Here is a 27,569-nt window from a genome sequence, read left to right on the forward strand (position 1 = left end):
CCATGAGAAAATCAGATTATTGCATTTGTGACCAGCATGGATCCAGACCAGCCTGCACATCCGCGCAGTCTGTTCAGGATCCATGCTGTTCGCTTTCAAAGCCTCTTACAATTAGAAAAACTGTTAGCGAACAGCATGGATCCTGACCAGACTGCGCAGGCTGGTCTGGATCCATGCTGGTTGCAAATGCACTATGTTTGTTTTCTCATGGTGCGGCTCAATTGTATTTTCTCTGCACAGTCTGAAAAGCTGCATGTATATCAAATGAAACAAGAGCTTTAGTTGACTTAAGATGTTGTGAAAGTTAGTGAAAGATTGGCACATCTGACGAAGCTGGAACTATGAGTGGAATGTTTAATAACTCCAATGAGGGTGATTATACTGGACAATAGTTTCAGTCGGAGTCAAATGTATTTTAAATAATAACAGACAGAGTGAAAGTGTTTAATGTGTAAAAGGGACATAATTCATGGAATATTTCTGCAAGAGTAATGCACCATGTGTCATTATGTTAATAGTAATAACTGAGGTAGAGCAAAAGTACATGACAATTTTAGCTATAATTGTAAGTAAAAAGGGCCAGGGTTATGGACCTTTTTGTCTTATATGCAGTAAATGATGTGGAAGAACTATTTTAAGTCTGAATCAAATCCCTTGATTAATATATAGTGAAAGTGCATCAACATTAACCTGAAATTCTATGTAAAAAGGGGCATAATTCATGAAAAATTGGTGCCAGAATTATAGACCTTGTGTCATATGTGGGTGATGATGTTGAACAACTGTATTAAATTTGAAGCAGATCCATTTAATAATATCGGAGATAGAGTGAAAGGCAACCAAAATTTTAACCTGATATTCCAAGTAAAAAGGGGGATAATTCATGAACTACTGTTATAGGAGTTATGGCCCATGTGTCATACAATACGGGTGATGGTGAGGAATAAATATTCAGTCTGAAGTAAATCCATCAAGTAATTCTACGGAGACAAGGTGAACGTGCATCACAACTTCAACCAAAGTGTTGATATGGATGCCGATGCCTGGGCAAGCTAAATATTATTATAACAAAACAACAAAGCCAGTATGATTTCAAAGAGATTTTACTTTTTTTGAAATACCACTTAATGATAAAAATTTATTCTGAAAACATCTTTATAGTTATAAAATGTCTGTTTCTTTGTTTTTCTTGTTTTCTTATTTAGTTAACAAGTGAATTTTGTATAATTACGTATAAGTAGGGAAATCTACTGTTTTCCGTGAGGTTTCTAGTCCTTTAATATGCTAATGAACGAATACATGCCATGTTTAAATTATGAACAGTAAGCAGTGGCACAGCTAGGGGCGAGTGTATCTGAGAATTGCTGGCAAACACTGCACAGACTTGACCTGATCAACTGCTGAGATAGTGGACTTTCCCCACCTGCAATAGTAAAATAATAAAATTGCATGGATTTTATGGTTTCATTAATCCACTAAAGTAAATCCAAATGAAAAACTAAATTCCTTTTAATAATTTGAAGTCCAAAACTTATATGGACAAAGTAGCCAATTTTGACTGAAACTGAAATCTGATGGCAAATTTCTACAGGGACAAGCATCTATATTAATATAAAAAAAATCAAAATTTTAAAACAGATAGCAGTAGATATTAGATATTTAAAAAAAAATATAGGATAAACCAGTACCGGGTATTGCTTAAATGGGTATTTTAATGTGTATCATACAAAACACACCTAAATATTCCTATTTTATATCAAATTTCAATAGTGTGAATAACACTTTTGAGAGTCTTAAATAAAATCTTTCTAAAATGTTAAAGTAACTTTTACTTCTTTTCTATTGCAATTACTTACTAAAGAAGGCCTTTTCCAAAATTCAACCCAAGTATGGAGGCATGCAAGCTGGAATAATTTGCTGTATTACTATCATACTTCAGTGAGTTGGTCAGTAATACTATCAGCCAGGGAAATCCAAAATACTCTACGCAACTGCCTAGTTCATAAGGCACTAGAGTGCAGATCTACAGATTGCGAAGTCAATTTTAATCCCCAGGTAAGATGTATGTTCTCTGTGTCAACTTGATTAAAGATACTGTGCCTGAAATCATTTGTCCTACACCCCTGATTCATGTGGGGAAGTTAGCAGTTACTTGCAGAGAACAGGTTTATATACTCTGGGATTAAATCCAGGAACACTGGTTAGGTTAACTGCCAGCTGTTACATAACTGAAATACTGTTGAATAACAGGCTTAAACTCAAAACCAACAAACAAAATCAAAATACTTTTAAAAATGGACAACCCAATGAAACACACAGAATCAAATATTCCAGCTTGTGTAAAAGTTTGTACACAAGTCACAAACTGTCATGCAAATCACATGACACGGTCATACTTACAGAACATGTTAGGGCATGTATCAGACCTGCCGGCAGAGTTTGTCAAAGAACACAAGATCTTTGGAGCAAACTTTAGAACTTGATCTGAAAATTTGGAAAAATTAAGAGTTACTGTATAAGTTGTCTAGCAAATTTCTGTGCTGTTACTAAACACTCTATCCAAAAGGGATTTATAAATGTTGAATGACTCTATATTTTATTCTCTAAATTTATGAACGAAATCTAGATTCTTATCACTAAACAGTTTAAATAAACATGCAAAATGTTCAAGATTTTCATGAAATATTTTAGTAAAACACCAATAATTCAAGTTGTAAATTATAAAGGTAATAGGTAAGACAACATAAACAAGCCCTTGACATATAACAGACTACAACTTATATACCGGTTCTGTTCAAATTACATTAGAAATCCTGACTTATATGGAACATAGTTCACAAAATGCTTAACACAACATAAGGGAACCACCACACTAGAGCCCCATGTGGTTCTGGGACGATCTGTGTATGAAAAGAATTGGAACCACTGCCTTACCCTTGCATGATTGTAAGAGGCGACTAATAGGGTCTTAACACTGTTTTGCTGTAACTCTGTGATTCCAGCAGGTATACAAATTTTGATTCCATACCTCATATTTTTATTTCGATGTAAATGAGATGTGAAACCAAAATTTGTAGTCCTGTTTGGCGCCATATAACATAATTCTGTGTTGGTCGGCCGTAAAACCCAAATAAAATAAAAATAAAAAGGAACACTAGAATTTACATACCCAGAATTCCAGAGTTATATCCAGTAATGACAGTTGCAGCTGAAATATAAAACAGTAATAAAAAAAACAAATAGTTCCTATCTGTCATTTTAAAACAACAAACTGCTACATGGATATTCAAATTTGCAGTTTATGTTTTCTGAAATTAGATAGGATTTCAAATTCTTGTCAAGTTTAGATATGTATAAAAGCGTATATTGCAATATTAAAAACAGGCTTGTATTCAAGAGATCTGATATCAATAAATCTTTAAATGGTGAATAATGTCTATTTTCCCTTATTTGAGTTATGACAAAATCTTATCCCAGCATCTCCCTAAACCACTGGTCTGATTTCAATTAAACTTCCCAGGAAAAATGGGTATGTAGTGTAGTTTTGCAGGTCATTGCACATTCAGCTAGATTTATTTATTTCGGAGTTATGGCCCCTTAAATTCTTAATAAAATTTGTCCAAACTATATATTTTCCTATACCATTAGTGGGATTTAAATGAATGAAACTTCATAGGAATGATCAGTGATAAGCATATCTGGGCATTTTGATTTTTAGGCTGAATTGAGTGTTTAAGTTTAATTACGGTTCATCCACCCTTTCGGACACGGTGTAACATAAATGCTACATAGAGTACTAGTATAGACAGCCGAGGCTGAGCTGGGTTATGGTCCTTTGAATTTTATTTGTTAAAAGTCTACATTATTGACAGGTAAAGGTTAGATGATTTTTTTTGAGTTGCTGCCTTTTGATGATTTCTTTTCATACATACCACCCTCTCTTATAATTTTTTAAGGCAGACATGTGTCTTTTTTTCAAAAATTACTTTCTAGTTCTAAATATTTTTACACCCGTTTTGAAAAAAAAAAACAGGATGTATTATAGAATGGCATCCATCTGTCTGTCAGTATTTTTCATATCAGAACTCCATGTCAGAAAAGTATAAAACTGTTTTCAAACTTTTATAGCATATAGGATCCCTATTGTTTTTGGAGTGAATAGGTCAAAGGTCAAGGTCATATTCAGACCTTGTAACTGAAAATTGTTACAGACTCCAAGTCTTTATGTATAATAGCTACAGCTTTCAAACTCAACACTAATACTAAGTACTGTACAAAGAAGATCCCTTCTGATTTTGGGGTAGGTGGCACAAAGGACAAAGTCGCAGGAACATTACTTAATTTCCAGTAATTTTTCATTCCATGCTCTAAGTCACAAAGTATAATAGCAAGCGCCCTTTAATCAAGTCGCATCCGAGGCATATTCAGTTTATTTCAGATGTTTTCTGCTTTTTGCTTACAAAAACTTACAACATTAACTGTATAAGTTACATTGCTGACTGTTACAATGCTGACGGCACAAGTTACAATATTAACTGTATAAATTACATTACTGACTGTTACAATGCTGACGGCACAAGATACAACATTAACTGTATAAGTTACATTGCTGACTGTTACAATGCTGACGGCACAAATTACAACATTAACTCTATAAGTTACATTGCTGACTGTTACAATGCTGATAGCACAAGTTACAACATTAACTGTATAAGTTACATTGCTGACTGTTACAATGCTGTCGACACAAGTTACATTGCTGACTGTTAAAATGCTGATGGCACAAGTTACAACATTAACTGTATAAGTTATATTGCTGACTGTTACAATGCTGATGGCACAAGTTACACTATTAACTGTATAAGTTACATTACTGTATAAGTTACATTGCTGACTGTTATAATGTTGACGGCACAAGTTACAGCATTACCAGTATAAGTTACATTGTTGACTATTACAATGCTGACTGCAAAAGTTATAAGGCTGAATGTATAAGTTTCAATGTTGACTACATAAGTTACATTGCTGACTGTTAAAATGCTGTCGACACAAGTTACATTGCTGACTGTTAAAATGCTGATGGCACAAGTTACAACATTAACTGTATAAGTTATACTGCTGACTGTTACAATGCTGATGGCACAAGTTACAACATTAACTGTATAAGTTACATTACTGTATAAGTTACATTGCTGACTGTTATAATGTTGACGGCACAAGTTACAGCATTACCAGTATAAGTTACATTGTTGACTATTACAATGCTGACTGCAAAAGTTATAAGGCTGAATGTATAAGTTTCAATGTTGACTACATAAGTTACATTGCTGACTGTTACAATGCTGACGGCACAAGTTACAACATTAACTGTATAAGTTACATTGTTGACTGTTACAATGCTGATGGCACAAGTTACAACATTAACTATATAAGTTACATTGTTGACTATTATAATGCTGACGGCACAAGTTACAACATTTAATGTTTAAGTTACATTGTTGACTATTACAATGCTAACTGCAAAAGTTACAAGGCTGAATGTATAAGTTTCAATGCTGACTACATAAGTTACATTGCTGACTGTTACAATGCTGATGGCAAAAGTTACACTGCAGATTGTTATAATGCTGACTGCATAAGTTACACTGCTGCCTGTTACAATGTTGCTGCCTGTTACAAAGCTGACTGCATAAGTTACACTGCTGTCTGTTACAATACTGACTGTAAACATTACAAAACTGATTGTATAAACTACAATGCTGACTGTATAAGATACTTTGCTGACTGTATAAGTTCCACTGCTGGCGGTAAAAGTTACAATGCTGTTGACTGACTCAGTTACAAAGTTGACTGTTGACTGCCTCAGTTACACAGTTGACTGTTGACTGTCTCAGTTATAAAGCTTATTGTTGCTGTCTCGGGCGGGCAGTGAGTTACAAACCTTACTGTTTGCTATCTCTGTTACAACCCTAACTGTTGACTTCTGAGTTACAGAAGCTGACTATTTCATTGATCTTACTTAATAATTCAGTTACCTTGCTGACTGCAGTATCTATCAGTGAGTAGATTTTGGTTCAGACTGTCTGCATGGTCACACACCACCTGGCTTACCACAGCCTGAGAGTCTGTGTTTTTAATAATAAACAATGATACACATATACTTTTCAAACAAACTGTATCAATGAAAGAATTATGTTTTATTTATCTATCTAATGTATTTAATCAGGATAGATTCTTCACTCTGTATAAAAACATAACATTTATTTGAAAATTTTTGTTTGCCGTTAGAGACAGAGATAAGCAGGAGAGCATAACATTAAAAATGCCTCATGATCTGGTGAAACATGACAAGTCAGCTTTTTTTGGGGGGTTGTTGTTGTTTGGTTTAACGTCACATCGACATATGGCGACTTTCCAAAGACGCCAAGTGCCCCTCTGTGCATTATTTCATAACTGGCGGGCACATGGGTAGAACCACCAACCTTCCATAAGCCAGCTGGATGGCTTCCTCTGAGAAATTCAATGCTCTGAGCAAGGCTCGAACCCACATCAATGAGGGGCAAGTGATTTGAAGTGAGCGACCTTAACCACTCGGTCACAGAGGCCCCCCAGCTGACTACTAAACTGACTTCAAAGATATAGAAAACAGGTTTATACTTCAAATAAACAGTAGCACTTATGTGTATTCACAACAGGTCAGTCAAAGTATAGTGTAAATGACATCATACCTGTAATGTTCACAACTTGGACAGCTAATGTTGTTACAGAAGTTGAACTTGTGGATGATGCAGAAGTAGAAGCAGTTGTGGATGATATAGTGGGTGTATTTGTTGTTGAGGATGAAGGTGTACTTGTTGGAGTTGTTGCTGTTGTGGAAGGAGTCAAGGTGGATGGAGTGCTTGTTGTTGTTGTAGCTGAAGATGTACTTGTTGATGAAGTAGTGGAAGTTGTTGGTGTGCTTGTTGTTGTTGGAGCAGTTGAAAGTGTACTTGTTGTTGAAGTAGTTGTAGTTGTTGTTGATGAAGTTGATGGTGTACTTGTTGAAGTAGTTGAAGTTGTTGGTGTATTAGTTGTTGTTGGAGCAGTTGAAGTTGCAGATGTACTTGTTGTTGAAGATGCTGTAGGTGTCGAGGACGTTGATGATACTGTAGTTGTGGTTGGTAAACTTTCTATGCACAGACAGTATGATTCAGGACACATTCCACCAAGGGAACATGAACTCTGACACCAGGAATTCATACCTAAATCACAATAAACCATAAATGAGCCACGCCATGAGAAAACCAACATAGTGCATTTGCGACCAGCATGGATCCAGACCAGCCTGCACATGCGCGCAGTCTGGTCAGGATCCATCCTGTTCGCTAACGGTTTCTATAAATGCAATAGGCTTTGAAAGCGAACAGCATGGATCCTGATCAGACTGCACGCATGCGCAGGCTGGTCTGGATACATGCTGGGCGCAAATGCACTATGTTGGTTTTCTCATGGTGCGGCTCCAATTGTAGCACTATTGTCATTTCAAAAAAAAGGTGCAGGTTCAGAAAATAAAACGTTAATATTTTTCTAAAGCCATCATTCAAAGGAGGACGTACTGCAACCACGGCAAATTTGCCTGAGTTGCAGAAGGATCCAGTCTACAGTAACCCAGTTTTAGCAGTTTCCAATGTAGATAGGTCTAAATGTTTAGTTTTTTATCAAAATCTTTGCACTATAATCAGTCATTGTCACTTAGCAACATTTACTTCTGATAGTTGCAGTATCCTGATATATACAAACTCAACATTTACTAAGTATATGTTACCCTGGGTGTGTTTCTACATTTTAACAATCAGACTTAGGTCTTTGCATTATACAAGATATAAAAAAAACATTGAACAAAGGGACCAACCTCGTACAGCTGACCATGCTACTGTGGCCTCCCATTTTATACAACTGCTCTCTAGGTTGTTGGCAGACACTGTTGTTACTGATGTTGTTTCTGCAAATATACTTTATTTTAGCAGATACACATACAGGGTTATTTGCAAATATAGGCGGTAACCATGATTTTGTCAATGACAGTAGTATCTTAGATAAATAAAGGGTTATAATTTGATAAATAACTGTACCTTTAATAGATACATAAGACAGTTTAGCAAAAAAGTGACAGTTTAGCAAAAAGGTGCCTTGAAAATACATTGTTGAGTAAAAGTTCAGGTTTTCCCTACCCTTAGCTCTTATTTATTCCTTGACCTTTGAAGATCTTGACCTACACAGGCAGGCATGTAAGATCTTTAACCTTTAGCCTGCTAGCCACAAGTGATTCTGCCTTTTCGACCAGTGAAAACCAAGATCAGCCTGCACATTCGTGCAGGCTGATCATGGTCTGCACTGTTCGCTATTCAGGGTCAGTCTGTAAATTTTCAGTGGACACCCCTTCAAAAAATAAATGGTATCATCCAAATTGAATGATGGACCAGTCTATTTTAGAAATTTAGCAGGCTAAAAGTTAAATGGATGATCATTTGGTAAATAAATCAATGCAGCGTTACCTTAGTCTTAGAAAGTCTAAATAAATCTAATGCTACAAATTAGGAACAATTTCTTTTTTATCTGTTTGTCCAATATTAGCTTTAAATAGACATTTTTGTGTTATCAAACAGTCTAAAATGTAATTTTGTCCATAGGATTTCAATTTCAGCCATGAACTTAAGATGAGAAAGGGGTATGTTTCTGCATGTGAAAAAAAGGCCAAAAAAATTGATAAAACATACCAAGAATCTCTGGGCAAGTACAATAACTTTCAGGACAAGTGTCAGGATCATTTCCCTCCTTACAGTTACTGAGACACCATTGGTCCATTCCAGCAACAGACATCCAATCAGGAGAGGCAGTACATTCATTGCTGGTACCCAGTCTATCACCTTGAGAACTGACTTCTCTCCTGCTAACAGAGCTTGAACCTGAAACATCGATACAATATCTAAAACTTTCTAAAAATATAGTGAATACTGAACACAAATCAAAGGCCTGAAGGGCCTGAGAGTCGGCTAATGATTGATGTACTGGAAGTATAGTCTACCAGTTTCAATTTGGTTTTAGTTTTTTTCCCCAACTGAACAGAGACTTTGTTACAATAGATGAAATGGACATTCAATCGATGCCTAGTAAAACTTTGATTGATATTATACAAGTGTTTAAACCCAATATATTTCTCTAAAATTGAAGAGTGGTTCGCAAAAATAAAAATGTTGAAAGTACAAACTACAATTTGACAGGTGACACTAAGATACTGCCCATGGCTATAAATATTTTTCCAGTAAACATTTGCCTCCGGCATTACCAAAACAGGCAATTATCGGCTGGTATATATTCGCACATGATAAAATTTGAATATGAAAATTTATATATTGAAATTTTATAGCGCGGATTGCCACATACAATTTGTAACGGATGGACGAAAGAACTGTTCAGATATTTTACAGATAAGGGGCCTGGCAATAACCGTGTCACACGCTAGGTATTGTTTAATCATATTATAAGGGATGTGAATTTAAAGTATACTTACTTTTGCATTTAAAGACATGTAAATGATGCTGAGTGTCAATATATAGTGTCATGAATGTTTACACTGACAGGAAAATTGCGCATTCGAAACTAAGAGAAGTTACTCGGACTAGCTACCAATTTCAAAAAAGATAACCAATATTAATAAATGCAGTTCTTTTTTAGTTAAAACCATCATTTATTCTATTTCAGACCTGTTAACCCCTTCAAAACCATGTCAGTAGTCCCCAAGTCTATGTACTTTCAATTATCCGTTTTGATTCATGTAGACAGACAGGCCCAAACTGGGCTGAAAAAATGTTTGAGCCATTTTTACGTGGTCGGTAGCAGGATGGGTGTGGGGAGGGGTGTTCCTTCCCACTTTGAACTGCAGTCAGATTTTGAAATGGGCATTGTGGCAGGTGGTAAAAGGGCAAATGTATCAAACTGTAAAGTGGCAATATGGGGGGAGGGTGTGGGAGGATACCCCTTCCTGCAATTAGGGTTTGGGGTATCACCACAAGGAAATTTTGAAAATGTAGACCCTTGATACAGCCTTTGGTGTGATTTCTAACTGAAAATTTTATGTTTCAATTTCTAAATATTACCTCTAGATTCTTTTTAGTATTACAATATTCAAAGTATGAATGACTGTCACTTCATATTTTTACTTTCAGGTCATGCCTCAGCACTAGAATATAAGTCTGATATTGATTCTATGTATGTATTATAAAAATAAATTCTAGAATCATTTCTGTTACAATAATATCTATCATGTCTGTTACTTTAATGTTAAAATTTCATAACACAGCTCGATATTTACCCAAAATATTATATCCGGATATGATTACACTTTCTTTTATACCGCCAAAATCTCCAGTTTCAACAATATGTTTTACAAATTGTGGTGATATGAAGACAGTTTAGCAGGAATTGATATCTGACATTGAAGTTTACGGTGAAATTATTTAAATCATTTCATAAAAAAAATTGTTTTGTTTCGTCAAAGCACTCTAACATAGACGATCTACTTTCGATTTCAAAAACTACAAGAAAATACAATTTAATGTTTCGCCGATTTGTTTATTTCTCGAAAAATAAGAAATAAAATCATTTTTAAAATCAGTAGTAATTAAACAAATCAGTAAGAGCTCTTTCTCGGGATAATTTATCCCCTTACTGACTGCAAAAATCAATCCATGTGTCATCATGAAAAGCAGAATGGGTGACGGTTTCATTTTTTTGCGAACCTGAATCGTAAGCAAATTATCCAAACCAGTCAAAATTCCAGAAAGGTTACGATCTAGATTCTTTCTAGTATTACAATATCCAAAGTATGACTGTCACTTCATCTTTTTACTTTCAGATCATGCCTCAGGACTAGAATACCAGTCTGACATAGATTATATGTAGGTGTAATAAAAATAAATTCTAGAATCATTTCTGTTACAATAATATCTATCATGTATGTTACATGAATGTTAAAATTTCATAACACAGCTCGATATTTACCCAAAATATTATATCCGGATACGATTACACTTTTCTCCATTTTCAACAATATATTTTACAAATTGTGATGATACGAAGCCATTTAGCAGCAATTGGCAGTATCTGACATTGAAGTTTACAGTTAAATTACCTCTTATTTAAATCTTTTCATAAAAAAGTTGTTTCGTTTCGTGAAAGCAGCCAAACATAGACGATCTACTTTTGATTTCAAAAACTACAAGAAAATACAATTTAATGTTTCGCCGATTTGTTTATTTCTTGAGAAAAAAAGAATTAAAATCATTTTTAACATCTGTAGTAACTAAACAAACCAGTAAGAGCTTCTTCTTCCGATAATTTATCCGTTTACTGACTGCAAAATTCATGTGTGTGTGTAGAAACCCATGCAAAGTTTATAGAAATCATACGATGCGTGTATACGTTCAATGTGGGAGAATTAAGGCTGATCGGGATCGGCTATGTTACCTAACGCATCCAGACGATTCAGATTTTGTTTTTAAAAAAGCATTGTGTGCATTTCTGTAATTTTATATACGTTTTTATACGCTTAGAAATTATTAGACATGCGTATTTGCATTATTTCTATACGTAATTTACGCTAATACGCATCTTATCTGGAGCCCTGTGGAACTATTTTTTGTCTTTCGCTGGATGTTACGCAAGCTTTGTAAGCCTGCGCAATTCATAAAATGCACATTTATGCTTAATGAGTTACATTCGAGTATTGCACAATTACAAGTCATGAATATGACAGATTACATCGTATATTGGTCATAGCAAAGGGAATTCACACAACTTAACTTCATTCATGCAGTGAACTGTTTGAAGTTTGAGAAATCTAATGGAACTACATCCCTTCACTGTGTTATTTGGTCCATTTAGACTTAGAGAATAGCTGGACAGCAAGGATTCGTCAAAACGATTTCATCGTTAAGCCGACTCACAAATGAGGCAAGCGCCACTTCAGACATGTACTAGGGATTCAAACTTTTTTCAGTTTCCCTTAGAAACTACCAGTAATGCTTTACCCAGGCTGTCAACATATTTGAAGTTACCTCCAAGCCAACATCAGAAACACAACCCACACCATAAGCATCCCAGGGTTAACACTAACAACCTGTATACCTATCTACAATATTAAATTCTATTCACAAATTAAGTGTACTTTATGAAAATGAACACACTCAGTCAAACCGTGTCTGCTATTGTGTTGCATGGTTGCATTCTATGCTTCAAAAGGACCTTGTCACAGATTTTATTAAGTACCGCAACAGCTGTCTTTAAAGTGCAATGTGGCGACTGTAAAATGTCTCCCAATACTTGGACACAGTGTTGTTATTGTTATATTTTCTGGTCCTTTGGGATGATGGAGAACATTCATTTCCCCGAGCCTGCTTTTATTTTATTTGATTGTTTCTTTGCTTCCAAAGAATCTTCTCACAGATTTTATCAAGAATGAATAACTTGCTTACAAATTAAGCATGTAAACAAAATTTAATGTTTTACTCTTTTGAGAAAATAAAATATTATCAACGAATTTGCTGTCAAAGTTGTAGGAAATACTAACCATCAAAGATGTATCCTGTAAACTTTTGAGTTGAGCAAAGTGAGGCTGAACAAAAGCAGATTTCTACACTACCAAAAAGTTTTAAAAATCCTAAATATTCACTTACAGAATTCACTATGGCAAGAGGGAAATGTACTCTGTATATTGTCACAGAATGAGGACATCATTGTCATGGCAACAGATACTATCAATCTGTCTGGTGCACCTGCAATTAAAATAGTTTTGCTGAATGTTATTTTGTAACTTTTTCATATTTGTCTATTTGAATATTAGAGAGGATACAATGTTATATGTGCTTGCATATAGTATTTTGATGATATATTTCAATATTTAACTTGAAAACATGTAAAAAAAATTATAAATCTCCAACCTTAGTAGAAAAGGAGACATTAAATACAGTTGAATCTCCATATCTCAAATTCCAAGAGATCAAGCTTTTTACTTAGAGATAACCCAAATTGGACTTAAAATGATATTTTGTGCAGGTGTTTTTGCGACGACGGTTCTTGAAAATGTCTTCAAGATAGTCAGAATTTTGAGATAAGCAAGCTCGAGATATCGAGTTTCAACTGTATCTTACAGAAGAGTCTTGAACAGATCTGATCAGCTTGTGAACAATGGGCACAGAAAACATCAGACAGGTCCTCAAGCTTGGACTGCTTGCTTCCTGGGTATGGCGTCTCAGTGGCATCATAATCTGAAAAAGAAACTGGTACATCAAAAAATTGGCAATTTAAAATATTCTCTATACAATCACAGGATGAGCTACCAGTCATCTTTTAAACAAAGAAAATTGACAGAGGATATTTATTTTTTCACAGTAAGATTGAAATGTTATTAACCAAGAGAAGACAAAATGCATTATATTCAGGTCATAGCCGGTGGACAGACTTCAAGAAAAATCGAACAAATGAACAACATGGTGAGTCGTAAAAACAGCTTACCATGAGTACAAACTGATCAGTAGAGTTAACAAGAGCTCTGCAAAGCAGTGCAATATCAGCCTGAATTTCCAGATCAGAGGAGGAGGAAGTCAAATTTAAAGAAAACAATGTGGTTTATTGCAGTACTCAAATCAACTAATCACCACCCACCTATATTCCAAGTTCGCAAGTTCAAAGTAAATATGTTGAATAGTTTTAAAGTTGTGCTTTGAATTGCTATTAAGTGGACAAAAAAATATGCGGGTCAAATTTGACCTTCGAGCTCCATTTTGTGACTTTGACTTTTGGTCTACTGACCTGATTTATGTGCTCTGCACATTTTCTCATTGCCATCTACCTATATGCTTAGTTTCAGTCAATACTTTTTAATTGTTATTAAGTTATGCTCCAGACAAGAAATATGAGGATCAAATTTGACACTTTAGCTCCATTCTGGACCTTGACCTTTGACCTACAGACCTGGTTCATGCACACTGAACATGGTCTCACTGCCACCAATATATATGTACAAAGTTTTAAGTAAATACTTTGAATGGTTACTGAGTTATGCTCCAGACAAAAAATATGATGGAAAAATGGACAGTCAGACACACTTGCCATCACATATTACGTCTGGGTTTTTTTTTCAAGCGTATAAAAAAAGAGAAGACTTGGTAAACAAGTATTCAACTTACATCCTGGACAGAAGTTACTGGTAGCGTTGCTCTGGCTTTCATCAAACTCACAGTTTGCCGAGATCAGAAATTTGGAATAAATATTTACAGGGGCAACTGAAAGTTACAAGACAATGTGGCAAAGTAAAAATTTAGTCTTCTATATACAACATACAATATAAAGTACAAAATCCATTTTTTTCCTAAATCTGAAACAGAAATATATTTGCTAGAATAATGGAAACCTTGGATCCAGAAACTCCTGCCACAAACTTATCACCTGCAAAATATAATGATCATTAGAATGAAATGAAGAAATTTTGAAACACCACAGACATTATAAACCATTTCATATACAATGTACAGTCAAACTTTGTTTGCTCGGACTCGACAGTACCGGCAAAATTTATTTGAGTGATCGAACAATATATTATATTATACAGGGATTTTGCCAGGACCTGACCACGAGTTCAAGTTCAAATTATCCGAGTTTGGGCAAACAAAGTTTGACTGTTTCAAACAAATTTACATACTTAATATGAGTCATAATTATATTCAAACATGATACAGTAATTCTAGATATTTTCATATAGCTAGTATAACAAATCTTCACAATAGCATCTGAGTTCTAGTGATGGCAGAATGGTCCCAGTTTGTTTCCTCTTTATACTTTTACTGAGGTGTCTTTGTTCTGGTGAAATAATGTTTGTAGTGTCCTGGTGTCGTATAATTTGTCTAAATGGCCTCATTCATTACTTCGCACAAACATTGCAGTGCCACACCTTCACTTAAATAGTCTACCAGAGCGATGAATCGAAGCTCTGTGAAAAAGAAAATACAATGCAAGTCAAAATGTTAAGTAGGGCTTAAAAGAGCATGTGTCAGTATTTACATCATTTTCTTAAATTTAGCAAATACTTTTATTTGTCAGTCATTGTCATGAAAAATAGAAGAAATATTCCTGTATTTTCTATCATACTAACCAGAATAAAATTACTGTTTAAAGGGACTAACCCACACATTTTAGGTGAAAAATAGTTTCTATCAAAAATCTATAAAAAGTGAGTACTCTGAAAGTAACTAGTGGTACAAACTTATGGACATAAGATTTTTGCAAGCTATTCTTATCAATAACCAAAATTATTGTGCAGAAGTTACTCAAGATAAAAGATATCATTTACTCACCTTTAAAAAACTGGATAGTGCTAGAATTTTATAATATTTACCTCCCTTGATAATACAATGTAGTAACGCTCTTCAGTGATAAAACTGCCTGAAAAGATCAGTCTAAATTAATTTTTTTTTCATAAACCAATTCTTTGTTAACAGTGGTAATAATTCCTCACAGGAACTTTTAATAGACCATTTTCTTTGTCAGTAATGGCCACACACCTAATTTTGTTATTCTAGTTGCACACTAAGGAAGTATTGTAGGAAATTGATAAAACTGATAAAAAGATTTAACTGATGTCAAAAACACAAATTCCATTTCAAACCTTTTCAGAAGAATTTCATTTTAATGGTACTGACAATGATCAGTCATGTTTATACCTGGCAGAATATGATATCCTTATATCCTTTAAACATACAGTGCCATACACAAACCTGTGTTCACAAAAGCTGAAAACACCAGTGCACAAAGGCATAGTATTTTCTCTCCAATTCAAGATAATTTTCTTCATAACATATCCACAGCATCGACCCCTGGATAAAAAACAACAAATTTATGACTCACAAGTTATAAAAAACTACCAATTAAATTTCATTTTTAATACATCTTAAATATCCTTTCCCTTTACTTTTTGCTAAAAGGTACATTTAAAAAAAAAAAAATGTTGATATATCCATCACCATTAGTCAGTATTTTAAATAGCAGTTACTGTATCAGATGCCCGGCTGATCTAGCCTACAGGGGCTGGACTTGAAACTATCCGTGACCAGATACAAAACTGTGATAAAAACATTTTATTGCTTTAAACACAATATGGTTACACCAGAATCATAGAATTATCTTGATAAAATAAAAATATTTAATCATAAAACAAAACTTTTCTTCCCCAGGCACCCCTGTATCCAGTGAAGCATTTGAAAATCATGAACCAATATGATATTACCATACCAGAGATGTTGTTGACCTTTGCTGGTTGCTTTTGACAATATTGAATAACCTGACCTTTACAGCAGAATTATATATTCCTATTTTATTGGTGACAAATTATAATGGCTTTATAATAAAAAAAAAACGCTACTGCCCATATTTGTACTGATGTGCAAGACGTTGCCATTTGGGCAAGTTAAGTGGACGCTTATTATGCATAAGGAAAAAGCATATTCTTCCAAAAAATCCGAAGTCAGACGCACTGTGCATGTGCTGGAAGACCATACTTTTTGATTTGATAGTATATCTCATTCGGTGTATATTGCATGTTACTGTAGAGGGATCGATCCCAATTTTCGTCACTTTGCGATGAAAATCTGTAGGATCGATTCCCTATTACAAAATATATCACTCTGTTCAATTGATTTTGAAAATTTTGGAATCCAGTAAAAACCAATGAATCTCTTAACTGAAAGGCTTGTCATGGGCATATGGAAAAAACTGCATGCTCAAGTTGTCTCCGCTTTGAGAGATTGCACTTGTTACAGACAATCACCTTAGCAAGATGACGTTTAGCAGTTTTATGCAATCCTATCATCGCCCCATGCATATATGTCACAAAACATAAGGTGACATTCACTTTAAATAAAAGGAAGAGTTTGGATTATACTTTGAAATGTCCAATCCTTAAAATCCTTTCCTCTTTTGAAGATATATTATATCTCCTTCCAATCACTGACCAAATAGCTAAGGCCACCAACATTGAATCACTTATCTCCCACTACTGGGTTTGTATCAAACTCTTTTTATATAGACTATTTTCTCTGAAAAGTGTTTGATACTGGCCCCTGTGTTTACCATCGCTAGTTCTGACCTCCATGCTGAAGATTGGTGATTCTACACAAGTGCCACCACACATCTGAGAGGTTGCCTGTGTAATCCCTACAAGTCTAAAATTTTCTGAGACAATCAAAAGTCAGTTTGCTTTCATCTTTAGTTTCACATACAGGGAAAATTAACACAACTACAGTGTCAATCCAAAATGGAAATTTGGCATGAAAAATGTTTTTTTTCCTAACAAACAGTATCAGGAAAATATGCTCTTTTTTCTGTCTAGACACTGTCTCAGTAGCCAGTCGCATTATTTCAATACAAAACATGGGAAAAAGGCAAAAACTTTGTATCTGTTTCACATATGGGATTTTCTCTCTCTTACAAAGCAGTGCACTTGAGGTTTTTGACTCTGTGTTTGGAGCTTCAGCTTTTAAAAAAGCCATCGTATATCAGCTAGCTACCGGTATGTTTTATCGTATTAAATACATTAATGAAAATGAATAAGAATCATAATTTTCAATGTTTGAAGAAGATTTGCATAATTATCAAAAATCCTGTAAGTGAAATTGAGTCTTAAATTCAAAATTAAGGTTGTGGTATAAAACACAATTAAAACTAGTTCCAAAGACCTTTGTTCACATGTGCTATAACAGGGTAAATGTTTTTATTGTCCCCTTAAAAGTTGCCATTTTGCAGTTACAGGGCTTTGGATCAACACCATCAATTTTCATATAAATTTAGTGTTGTTGAAAAACAACATTAAACCAAACAAAACAAACAAACTGTTTCACATTTGCACAGATCAGATAAAAATGACCTGTAGACATAATCTAGATTTTTATCAAACATTTATCTGTACCTGTTCAACAAACTATATAACGTGTGGGCCCTGCAGTGCAGGGGTACATTTTTTGTAAATGTTGAATTCATTTTAAAATATATTTTTGTGAAACAAGAACAATGCTATTCAAATTTAGCTTGAATTCTTGACAAACGTTTATTTTTTCCTTCTTGTCTGTCCCTCAAGTTTTTTGTAAACTTTGCCTAAATATGTTGGGTTTTATTTTAAACTACTTATTACAATATGGAAGAAATATATCATTGCTATAAATACCTGCTGTTCCTTTTTTTCATGCTGACTTTGGCCTCTTAACAGAGTTTGTTTACTTCTCACAAAGACATAAAAAAGAAACTAGATGTGTCTCCATAGGACACACTGATGTCTCAAATACCTGTCCCTGTACATTGTTTCATGACTCTATGTGAAATGTTTTTAAGATATATGCAACAAAAACTTTTAAGTACCATACTTAATATGTACTTTTAACAAGGACAAGAACCATAACTCTGGTCTGGCTGAGAGAAATCCCAGACAGTACTACCAGACCGAGTGTACAACTTCACATGCTATTCTAATAATCCTCAAGTGTTTTATGTCTCTAAATAAAGTACTTTTTCAGATGCAAGTGATACAAACATGTTAGCCCTTTATGCATATTTTTTACTAAAAACAAGAGCCGTAACTCTGGTCTGACTGAAGAAATCACCAACAAAACCCCAAATGCACAACTTCACATCCTGTATATTTTTACTCATTCTCGGTTGCATGACCCTACATCAAATACATTTTAAGGTTTAAGCCCTTTTTTGCATATTTTTTTGACTAAGTCAAGGGCCATAACTCTGGTCTGGCTATGTAAAATCCCAATTAAAACACCAGGTACACAACTTCACATGCTGAATGACAATCCTGTAAGGTTTGATGACCTTGGGTCAAATACTTTTTGAGGTGTGCTGGACACAAATTAAGACTGACAGACAAGAGCAACTCTAGGTGCCCTCCTAAATTTTGGGGGAAGGGGGGTGCTTCCAACAAGTAGCAAGGTGCTGTTGTGGTTATTTCTGACATACTCTCAAACAACAGTACTAAGAGCGCTAACAAAGAAAATGAGCCAATTTCTTGTTCTTTAGGTTTTGGCATGAAGAACAAAATTAATAGGGACATCACGATATTTCCTGGCAAAAACACTAGAAATGGTGAAAAGGAAAATAAAATACAACAGCAATTTTGTTTTTTTTATTTTTTCAAATTTCGAAGTAAAAAAAGAAACAAGACATATCACATAATATTAATCAATATATAAAAAAAATGAAAACAATAATAATATTAATTCTGATAATTATTCTAGTAAGACTTATAATTTTATAAAACCACTTTCTGCTCAATTATTTGTGAACGCTTTTAAAGGGGCATGCCTCAAGATGTCAACTTTACAAATTTTTGAAAACACTTTTAATTTGTAAATAGCATATAAAACTAATGGGGCTCTAAGCTAATTTCATGTATAAGATACTTGTGCAGTCTGTAAACTGCACCAGAAAACTAAATGATGTGTTATTCAAGATGAAAAAATAGGAGGAAAAGTACTGCATTATCAATAATTACTCTTAGATATCTACCTTTAGTTTTTATCTTGTGTTGTTTTTTTCAGTGAAATATTATGTCTTGTAATATCACAGTGAAAAATATGAAATATATTTTTACACAGGTATATTTACCATAAAATGGATAAATTTTGCTTAAAACCACTGAAAAGACGTGACGTAAGAAGACAATTTTTTTTTTTTGCATGTAAGATCAGAATATCTTCCATTTGTACCGACAAGATTTTACATTTTTCACTTATAGTAGCTAGGCTACCCTTGAAAATAAAGTTTCTGGTGTTCACTCAGTGTAAAATATTTTAATCTTACCCTGAAACAAACAAATATCCTGTATATCATTTTAGAAACCTATCTGTTCTAGAAATATATATATTGATAGACATCTGGAGGAATGTCCCTGTAAGAGAATAGTGAAATATATTCAAACATAACTATTTCAATATCATTTCTTTCGGAAGGACATTTTTTAAATCTTACCATACATAGATATTCACAGTAACTCATTCAGATTTTTTGGGTGAAAATGAAATTTACTAAAAATTTGTTTGAAGAAATGACATTTTGTAGTACAATTTTCAATATACGAGTTTAAAAGAGTAACCAAATACAAAAACAGGAGGGCCATCATGGTCCTACGCCGCTCTACAGTTTCAAGCCTCAAACCAGTTAAAAAAGAAACATTTACTAAATACCTTTAAAACTGGCTTGCAGATTCTGGGGGAGAGGACTCTCAAAGCTTTCAACAGAGCCATATGTAGACCTGCACCAAGAAGCCACAATGTTTCTTAAGTTTATTATCAATAATCTTTGTAGATGGTAACCCAAAGATCATTTCTGTGAAAATACTTCAAAATCAAATGAACTTTTCTTGGACAAAATAAAACACTTCTTAAATTCTGCCAGCAGTTTCTAACAAGAGAAAACATACAGGGAAAAGTGACCATGTCCCCTGGCAGCTATGTTTTTTTGAGAAATGTAATAATTTGCATAAAGCCTGCTAGAGGAATATTTCTATGAAATTATTTTGAAATCAGAGCAGTGGTTTAGAAGGAGATGTTGAAAGTCACAAAACATCTCAGATGCTCGAAATCAACTTTATACGCAAGTTTCCGCAAATATTAAATACTGATCTTCACTTTGGTAACTTCTCAATGTTAGATATACAATTTACACCACACTTTATGTAAATGAAGAAATTCATATATTTAATCCAAACAGTAAATGAGCAGCTTTAAAGGCCCATAATGCCTATATTTTGAAAGTGCTGCACAGATAAGATATATAAATAGATATTTATTATCAAAACATTTCATGAATAATTTCATTTTATCTCTTTCTCTATAAGCAGTCAGTCTGCTTAAATTTTAAATGCTTATTCAAATATAAATGAATTTGACAGATTTAATCAGTTACATATTTTTACCTTCCTTCTCTATAATTATCTTATTATAAATCTTTTGTAACTCTGAAAGAAATGCTCTATCCTAGATTATATAGAAAAGCTAACTTACAGGAGTCTTTAACCCTTACCCTGCTAAATTTCTATAATGAACTTGTCCCATCTTTCAAAAAGGGTTTGCCTTCAAAAAGATGCTGACTGAATGGGGAACAGCGCAGACCATGATCAGCCTTCGCGGACGTGCAGGCTGATCTTGGTCTGCACTGGCCGCAAAGGCAGAATCACTTGCCACCAGCAGGCTAAGGGTTATAATCCCAAGGATGGACCTTTCTCTTACATTAAGTATAAAGCAATTATATCATTAAAGCTATTTTAATTTCATCTCCCAGAAAATTATACATCAGCCTTCAAAAAAAACCCTATAATATTTGCTTATTTTTTGTACGTATTATTTTTATAGAAAAAATAAAACTACTCTCCAGTTAATACAAGTCTTGAACTTTGTGAAAGTGGAAAAATCTAAGACATTTGGTAAATTCATCTTATCCAAATGCTGTATCAACTACATATAAGTAAACTATCTATAAACTAAGCAAAGAGTTTACAATAAAATTCAAAGGAAACTCCCTCTTAACAACTAGCAAACTTTTCAGTGCAATTTCTAACACCATCTTTCTATGTATAATAAATATCAGTACAGGGTGTGAAAAAAGTATGTTCCAATTTGCAATGTTTAATATATTATATGCTACAGCCTAAGATTGTCACATTTCCAGCAAAAAAGGGAAAGGACAAATAACTCTGAAGACATTATCAAAAGTCAAATTCTAAAACGTAAGACCAAGGTGAAAAATTAAACTCATGACTCAAAGTCTATAAACCCATAATTAAACCTGAGCTAGAGTACCGAGCCGCAACTCTAAAAACAAAAGAAAATTTTGCAAAACAAGATTTCTTTGTAAAAGTATTAAGTATAAACCTAAAAATAATTTGAATTTAAAATAATCTATGCTTTTAATTTAAACTAATACTTTTTGCACACCCTGTATTTTAATATTTCATCTTTGTCCATAAAGTTTTTTGCATTACTATTCTGTGTATAAGTTATATGTAAAAATGTGGTAAAAATACCATAAAATCTGAAAATGTAAGTTAATGATAATAGCATGCATAACATTTTGGATAAATACAAAAAGTACCTGTAAACAGTGTCAATAAAAAGTGGGTTGGTCAAAGTTTGGTGACAAAATGGGATGGGACGGCTGAAAAAGATGGGATGATCAAATTTAAGCTAAACTTTTTTCGCTTCCAATGTCAACATTTTTAAGAATGAGAATGGAGGTTAAAAGTATTTTGGGTGAAAAAAAGGGATGAAGAAGTGTAAGGAAAATAGACTTTTGCTGGTAGTTGTAACAGTATGTAACTTTCCCTAGTGGATTTTTAGGTAAATTATACTGAACAAGTAAATTCCCAAAGAGATATACCAACCTATAGATTAATCCCATCAACAAGCATACAGATAGATTTTGCCAGACAAATACTTCTAAAGCCTGTACCACAATACTTGCAATGGTCCTTTTTTTCATGAATATTTGCAAACAGAGTGCAACTTCAATTCAAAACACTGGTGAATATTAAACAGCATTATCTCCGATAGCAGGTTTACAGGGCTTCGGAAATTTGCCGGTTTGTCGGTTTTGGACCGATTTTTGACTTTTCAGACCGATTCGTGAAGTGAAAAAACATAAAAAATCGGTCCCGTAAAAATGGAGAAAAGTATAAATTTCGGTCTTATATCTCAATACACGATCACCTGCCAAGTAGGAAATTGTTGGTCGCACCTTCAGATAATCAATAAACGTGTCAATCGGTCTGATTGTCACTTTGATAATCGGTCCGTAATTAGCGTGTGACGCAATCAGTGCTCGTGCGGCACATCCTTAAATGTTTGCAGACAGCCGACTGCGGTGTATTAAACATTTTTGACTGGTTTCCTAACGTTTCTGACTGGATCCAAATCATTTCGACGGGGATCCACTTCTTTTATTTAGAATCCGACGGATGGTTTATTTCAAAAGGCTATGTTTGATCACAGTAACAAACAAATGGTCGCTGCATTTAATCAAAGAGCTATAATTGTACATTATAGGTCTTTGATTTAATGAGACATCATACGGAAAACTGGTAAAAATAATTTTTATAATTACTTGATTTGAAAAAATTACATGATTCATTTGTTGGGGCTCCAGTTGAAACAAATGCAGAAAATCGTCTTTGCAATCCGACTGTACAAAAAAGAAAAAAATGGACGGGCAACCACGAATGATAAAGAAAACCGGAGTGGCACTGTTTATCAAATCGGTCTTTTAAAAAACGTTTCAAAATGAAATTTTGTTTACATCAGAAGAGAACATATAACTTTATAAAATGTAGTTGCTTATTGAAGTACAACGTAAGTGAAATGAAATATCCGTGGCCAACCCGCGTGACGTTTTGGTACTATACATGCAGGAAATTCGATCTTAGCGTTCAAATAACGTACACATTCGGTCCGCGGCAGAGTATTCTTTAAATACTGAGGGTGTTTAGCAGAGAATATGTGTCGTGTAACTCACTTTGACGCATTGTATTTTATAGAATTCCGTCAAAGAATGAGGAAACATCACAAAGTATCTGCCGTGTATACGGTATTGAAGTCACGTGCGTTGGCTTTTAGACTAGTTACGCACACGGTGTCAATGCCTCGTATTATCTCGGAAAAACATCGAAATTTAAACAAAGTAACGATCACACATAACACTGAATAACTGTCTTCATTGTATGGTAACGCGCGGTGACTGGTAACTCAGTTTTAATGCATCACATGCTTATTTCTTTACCCTATCACGTTTTACAAAATATGTAATATTGGGAATGCGGTGGGTGGGGTAGCGCCGATGTCAGGATTTTCGTTTCGGACCGATTGAGTTATCAAAATTTCCAGAGCCCTGCAGGTTTATGCCATCTTTTAACGATATTTCAGGGATTCATCAATTGTTTAGGTGTGAAATTTAAACTTATGTCACATATTCAATTTCAATAACTTTATTGAATACTAGTAGCAAAGTTTCTTTTGCCAAATTTTACTACACTGTCTGTAGATGCCGACAGAACAATCCTGCAAAGTTTCATTATAGTCTGTGCTTTTTTTTTGACAACAGAAAATTAAGTAGCATTTTATGTTCGTCTGAAATTGATTTCAGAATAAAAACATTGAGTATACAGGTCCTCATATGCAATGGTTGTCAGTTAATCTAGATTCTGGATTCTGTGCCAGAACACTTGTTTCCTACAAGAGATTTAACAGTAGAGGATGGCGACTTCAGTATAAGATTCTTTCAGTAGCTGTAGGTGCAGATGGGAATATCTTGCTTGAGGGAAACTGTTTAGGCGGTAACGAGGCTCCGCCTAATTACCGCGTAAACAGTTTCCCCAAGAGCCAGATATTCCCATCTGCACCTACAGCCAGTGATCAAATCTTTTTTTTGCATACCATATTCAAGAAGTTATTGTAAAAATAAAATCAAACAAAAAACGTTCTTTTTAGAACTATTTCTTATAGCCGCATATTTAAACCAAAGTCTGTAAGAAGGAAAGACGTCATGACGTTTCAAAGACAAATGACAAAGTATAGTTCAGGTCTTGTTTTATCAGTTGCAGCATAACATTATGATATTTTGATAAAATGACGTTTTTTAGAATCGAGAAATATACTATCAGTAATAAAGAGGACATGTCAAGGTATTTGATTTTTATTCCGTTTTATGAAATAAAATATAAATTACTACATAAATTTTATACATATATGTAGTTCTTAATACGTCATTTAAAGCATGAGAGTCATCTTACAGTCCGGGGGTAAGATCGATTTTTCCAGCACCGATAAAAATACTGGAAATCCCCATCTGGTATACAAGAAACACATTGTCTTTTTCCCTCTAGACATACCTCTAGAAACTTCATAAAATCGCTTTGCCTTGTAATTCATCTTCCTTATAGTAAGAACCAAAATGGCAAAACAGTCCAAGCATGAAATCTTTAAAAAAATCTATTCTAATACAATAATAACAGGAAGAATATCAATTAATAAGGTGAAGTGTTTTTTTTTTAATTTTTGTATACCTCAATTATCTTAGTAAAAACCCTATAAAGTTTTGTCCAGAAATCTGTAATCCTAAAGAATGCTTTCTAAAAATATTTAGAATTTAAATTGGTGTAATAAGTAAAGACAAAAAACATAGCTGTGTGCTTTTAAAAGAGCTTGAAGACAAGTGATTATCTAAATGTTGAAATACTAAATACAATTTTTTAAGTAGACTAGTGCATGATAAAAAACCAATACTTTCAAAAATGAGAAGGAAATTGTGCTACATATTCTGATGATCTATGCCAGTCTTTTGTCTGACCTAATGATCATATATGAATGCTTTAAATAAGAGTTTCATAAAGGTGTTTCATATAGTTTATAAACAAGCATGTGCCATTTTCATACATGTGATCTCCCGCGCGGGAGGGTCAAAATCCCGATTTTTTCACCTTGCCTCCCATCTCCCGACCAAAACCATATTTCTCCCGCTTTTCAAAAAAAAAAAAAAATCAATATTATGACTGGGTGAATGATAATTACCGAGGAGTGCCAAACATGTTTACACAGTAAATCAAAGTGTCACCGACTGTTGTGTATTATATTTGACACACATGTAGCTGGAGGAAAGAGTTGTTTTTCACAGGTGAATTATTAATTGTTTGTTTTGATAAGGGATTAGACAAGCAGGGCCTTTTCCACCTGTCTCACTGGGCCGAATATCTGCCCATTCTCAATGCCAATTAAGCTCCATTTTTTACCAGTTTGAAGCAAAAAACTCTCAGTCATAAGAAATAATTCCCAACTGAAATGAATTTTGATTATTCAAAGACGAATTTTGCTCTGTAATAAAATCACATAATTGTTGGAAAAACCAACCCATTACTATTTTTAGAACAGGAGTGTTATTTCCCCTTATGGAGTTACGCCATTTTCTTCCAATGTTTACCAAATTAATTTGCTACTAAATCGGACTTATTTCATTGAAAATTGGATGAAAACACACACTCATTTATTTGATAACATCAATCTGCATTATCTTGGTAAGGGTAAATACATGTTGATGCATTTCTGTTTTCTATTTTTCATGTCAAAATGGTCAGTATTTTTATACAAAAGTGGGTGGGGTAAGGAATTTACTTAATTTATGAGTTGTGTTCAGACCAATTTAGAGCTTCGTTTTTTTTTAGTCCTCGAGTAGAATAATGTTAATGCATGTTTACCTTTATTTCAGACCTAAATTGAGACTTTGTTTCTACAAATTTAATCTGTTAAGAAAGTTTAAATTTAGAATAAGAGGGAGCTTCTGTAAGACAGCATGCTCGACTTTTCTCAGTGATTAACTCTGAATTAAAGCTTTGCCAGTAAAAGGGGCAATTAAAGCTTTGCCAGTAAAAGGGGCATAATAGTCAATAGCTTTGAATGTAACAGAGATATTAGACATTATATAAAACCTTTACAAAAAAAATGAAGTTAAAAAGTGGCATAACTGTCAAAATTCAAATCAAGAGTTATGAGGATTGTTTCTCCTGGTGTAGACTTACCGGTACATACATTATTGTGTGGCCAAAAATGTTGGATTTTGCCTCTAAGTTATGTGTCCGCGCGCTTAATTTATGTCGATAAAAAACCTCCAGTTTTGAGACCCCAACTCCAGCTGAAAAATGGCAAACCTCCAGTTTTGGGATTCTGAACTTATCACATGTATGCATTTTAGTGCTGTGGTGTACATGTATACAAGTCTTGTCTTGTAAATACAGTGTAGGTGTGAGTTTTTCTAAAGAAAGAAGTTTAGTTTATATTCTTGTCAGAGAAAATCTGGTGCTTTTCAAATCTCTTGCTTAAATCTTGAGCATTTTAATTTAATACAATGCAGTTTTGTTCTGTATGTACAAGTCATATGTTTGTAACGTAAATGAGATGCTATTACATATTGTTACACATTGTTCTGTATATGATGCACATAATGACTGGCAGGTAAAGAGTGCTTGTAAATAACAAGAGCTGTCGTAGGACAGCAACGCTTGACAATTTAACAGCCTGGTCGATTGAATGAATATTAAGTCGCGAAAGGGGCATAATTTTGTAAAAAAAAAGCGTAATAGAGTTATGGGACCTGTCCAATGTAAGTCAGTTTATCACAGTGAATATGCGGGTGAAGTTTCAATCCATTCCTACAAGTGGTTACTGAGATACCGACTGAAATACAAAAACTTAACCAAATTGGAACGCATACAGGGACACACGGGTGAGTCCAACACCTCTACCTATTCTCTGAGTAGACAAGCTGAAAATGAGAAACACAACAATGTGGTAAAGATATGTACATGACTGATAGTTAAATGTTGTCGCTTAATTATTACAGTGTTCTATGTAATCTCTTTTTTTTAACACAAGGAAAAAATTTAATGTATTCACGCATAGCGAACCTTTCATTTTGTTTATTTTCTGTCAATTTCAAGAATT

The 27,569-nt window shown here is 34.0% G+C and overlaps 1 protein-coding gene across 2 annotated transcripts; it reads right to left on the bottom strand.

The window, feature by feature from the left end:
* Window positions 1–1,087: 1,087 nt before the first annotated feature.
* On the bottom strand, window positions 1,088–14,388 carry LOC123527126 (uncharacterized). Of its 2 annotated transcripts, XM_045306411.2 has the most exons (10): window positions 14,226–14,388; window positions 13,188–13,304; window positions 12,714–12,812; window positions 8,757–8,945; window positions 7,892–7,981; window positions 6,729–7,241; window positions 6,036–6,125; window positions 3,170–3,208; window positions 2,401–2,484; window positions 1,088–1,423 (listed from the first exon to the last, which is right to left on the bottom strand). In XM_045306411.2, exons 3-10 carry the CDS (start codon window positions 12,778–12,780, stop codon window positions 1,314–1,316), a joined length of 1,182 nt encoding a protein of 393 aa, XP_045162346.2. In that variant the 5' UTR covers window positions 12,781–12,812; window positions 13,188–13,304; window positions 14,226–14,388; the 3' UTR covers window positions 1,088–1,313. The 2 variants fall into 2 exon arrangements, with proteins under 2 accessions (XP_045162346.2, XP_053379120.1); XM_053523145.1 differs by lacking the exons at window positions 12,714–12,812; window positions 13,188–13,304; window positions 14,226–14,388 and adding an exon at window positions 10,352–11,909.
* Between the last annotated feature and the right edge of the window lie 13,181 nt (window positions 14,389–27,569).

This window comes from Mercenaria mercenaria, chromosome 14 (genome assembly GCF_021730395.1).
Source record: "Mercenaria mercenaria strain notata chromosome 14, MADL_Memer_1, whole genome shotgun sequence".
Taxonomy (NCBI): Eukaryota; Metazoa; Mollusca; class Bivalvia; order Venerida; family Veneridae; genus Mercenaria; species Mercenaria mercenaria.

Bases quoted from the DNA above. Each gene is read 5' to 3' on its own strand.
- LOC123527126 (XM_045306411.2), bottom strand. From the start codon at position 12,780: ATGACAATGATGTCCTCATTCTGTGACAATATACAGAGTACATTTCCC. The intron at 8,946-12,713 runs GTAAGTGAATAT...TCGATGTTTCAG, and splicing joins CTCTTGCCATAGTGAATTCT to GTTCAAGCTCTGTTAGCAGG. The intron at 7,242-7,891 runs GTTGGTCCCTTT...ATTGTGATTTAG, and splicing joins AGCATGGTCAGCTGTACGAG to GTATGAATTCCTGGTGTCAG.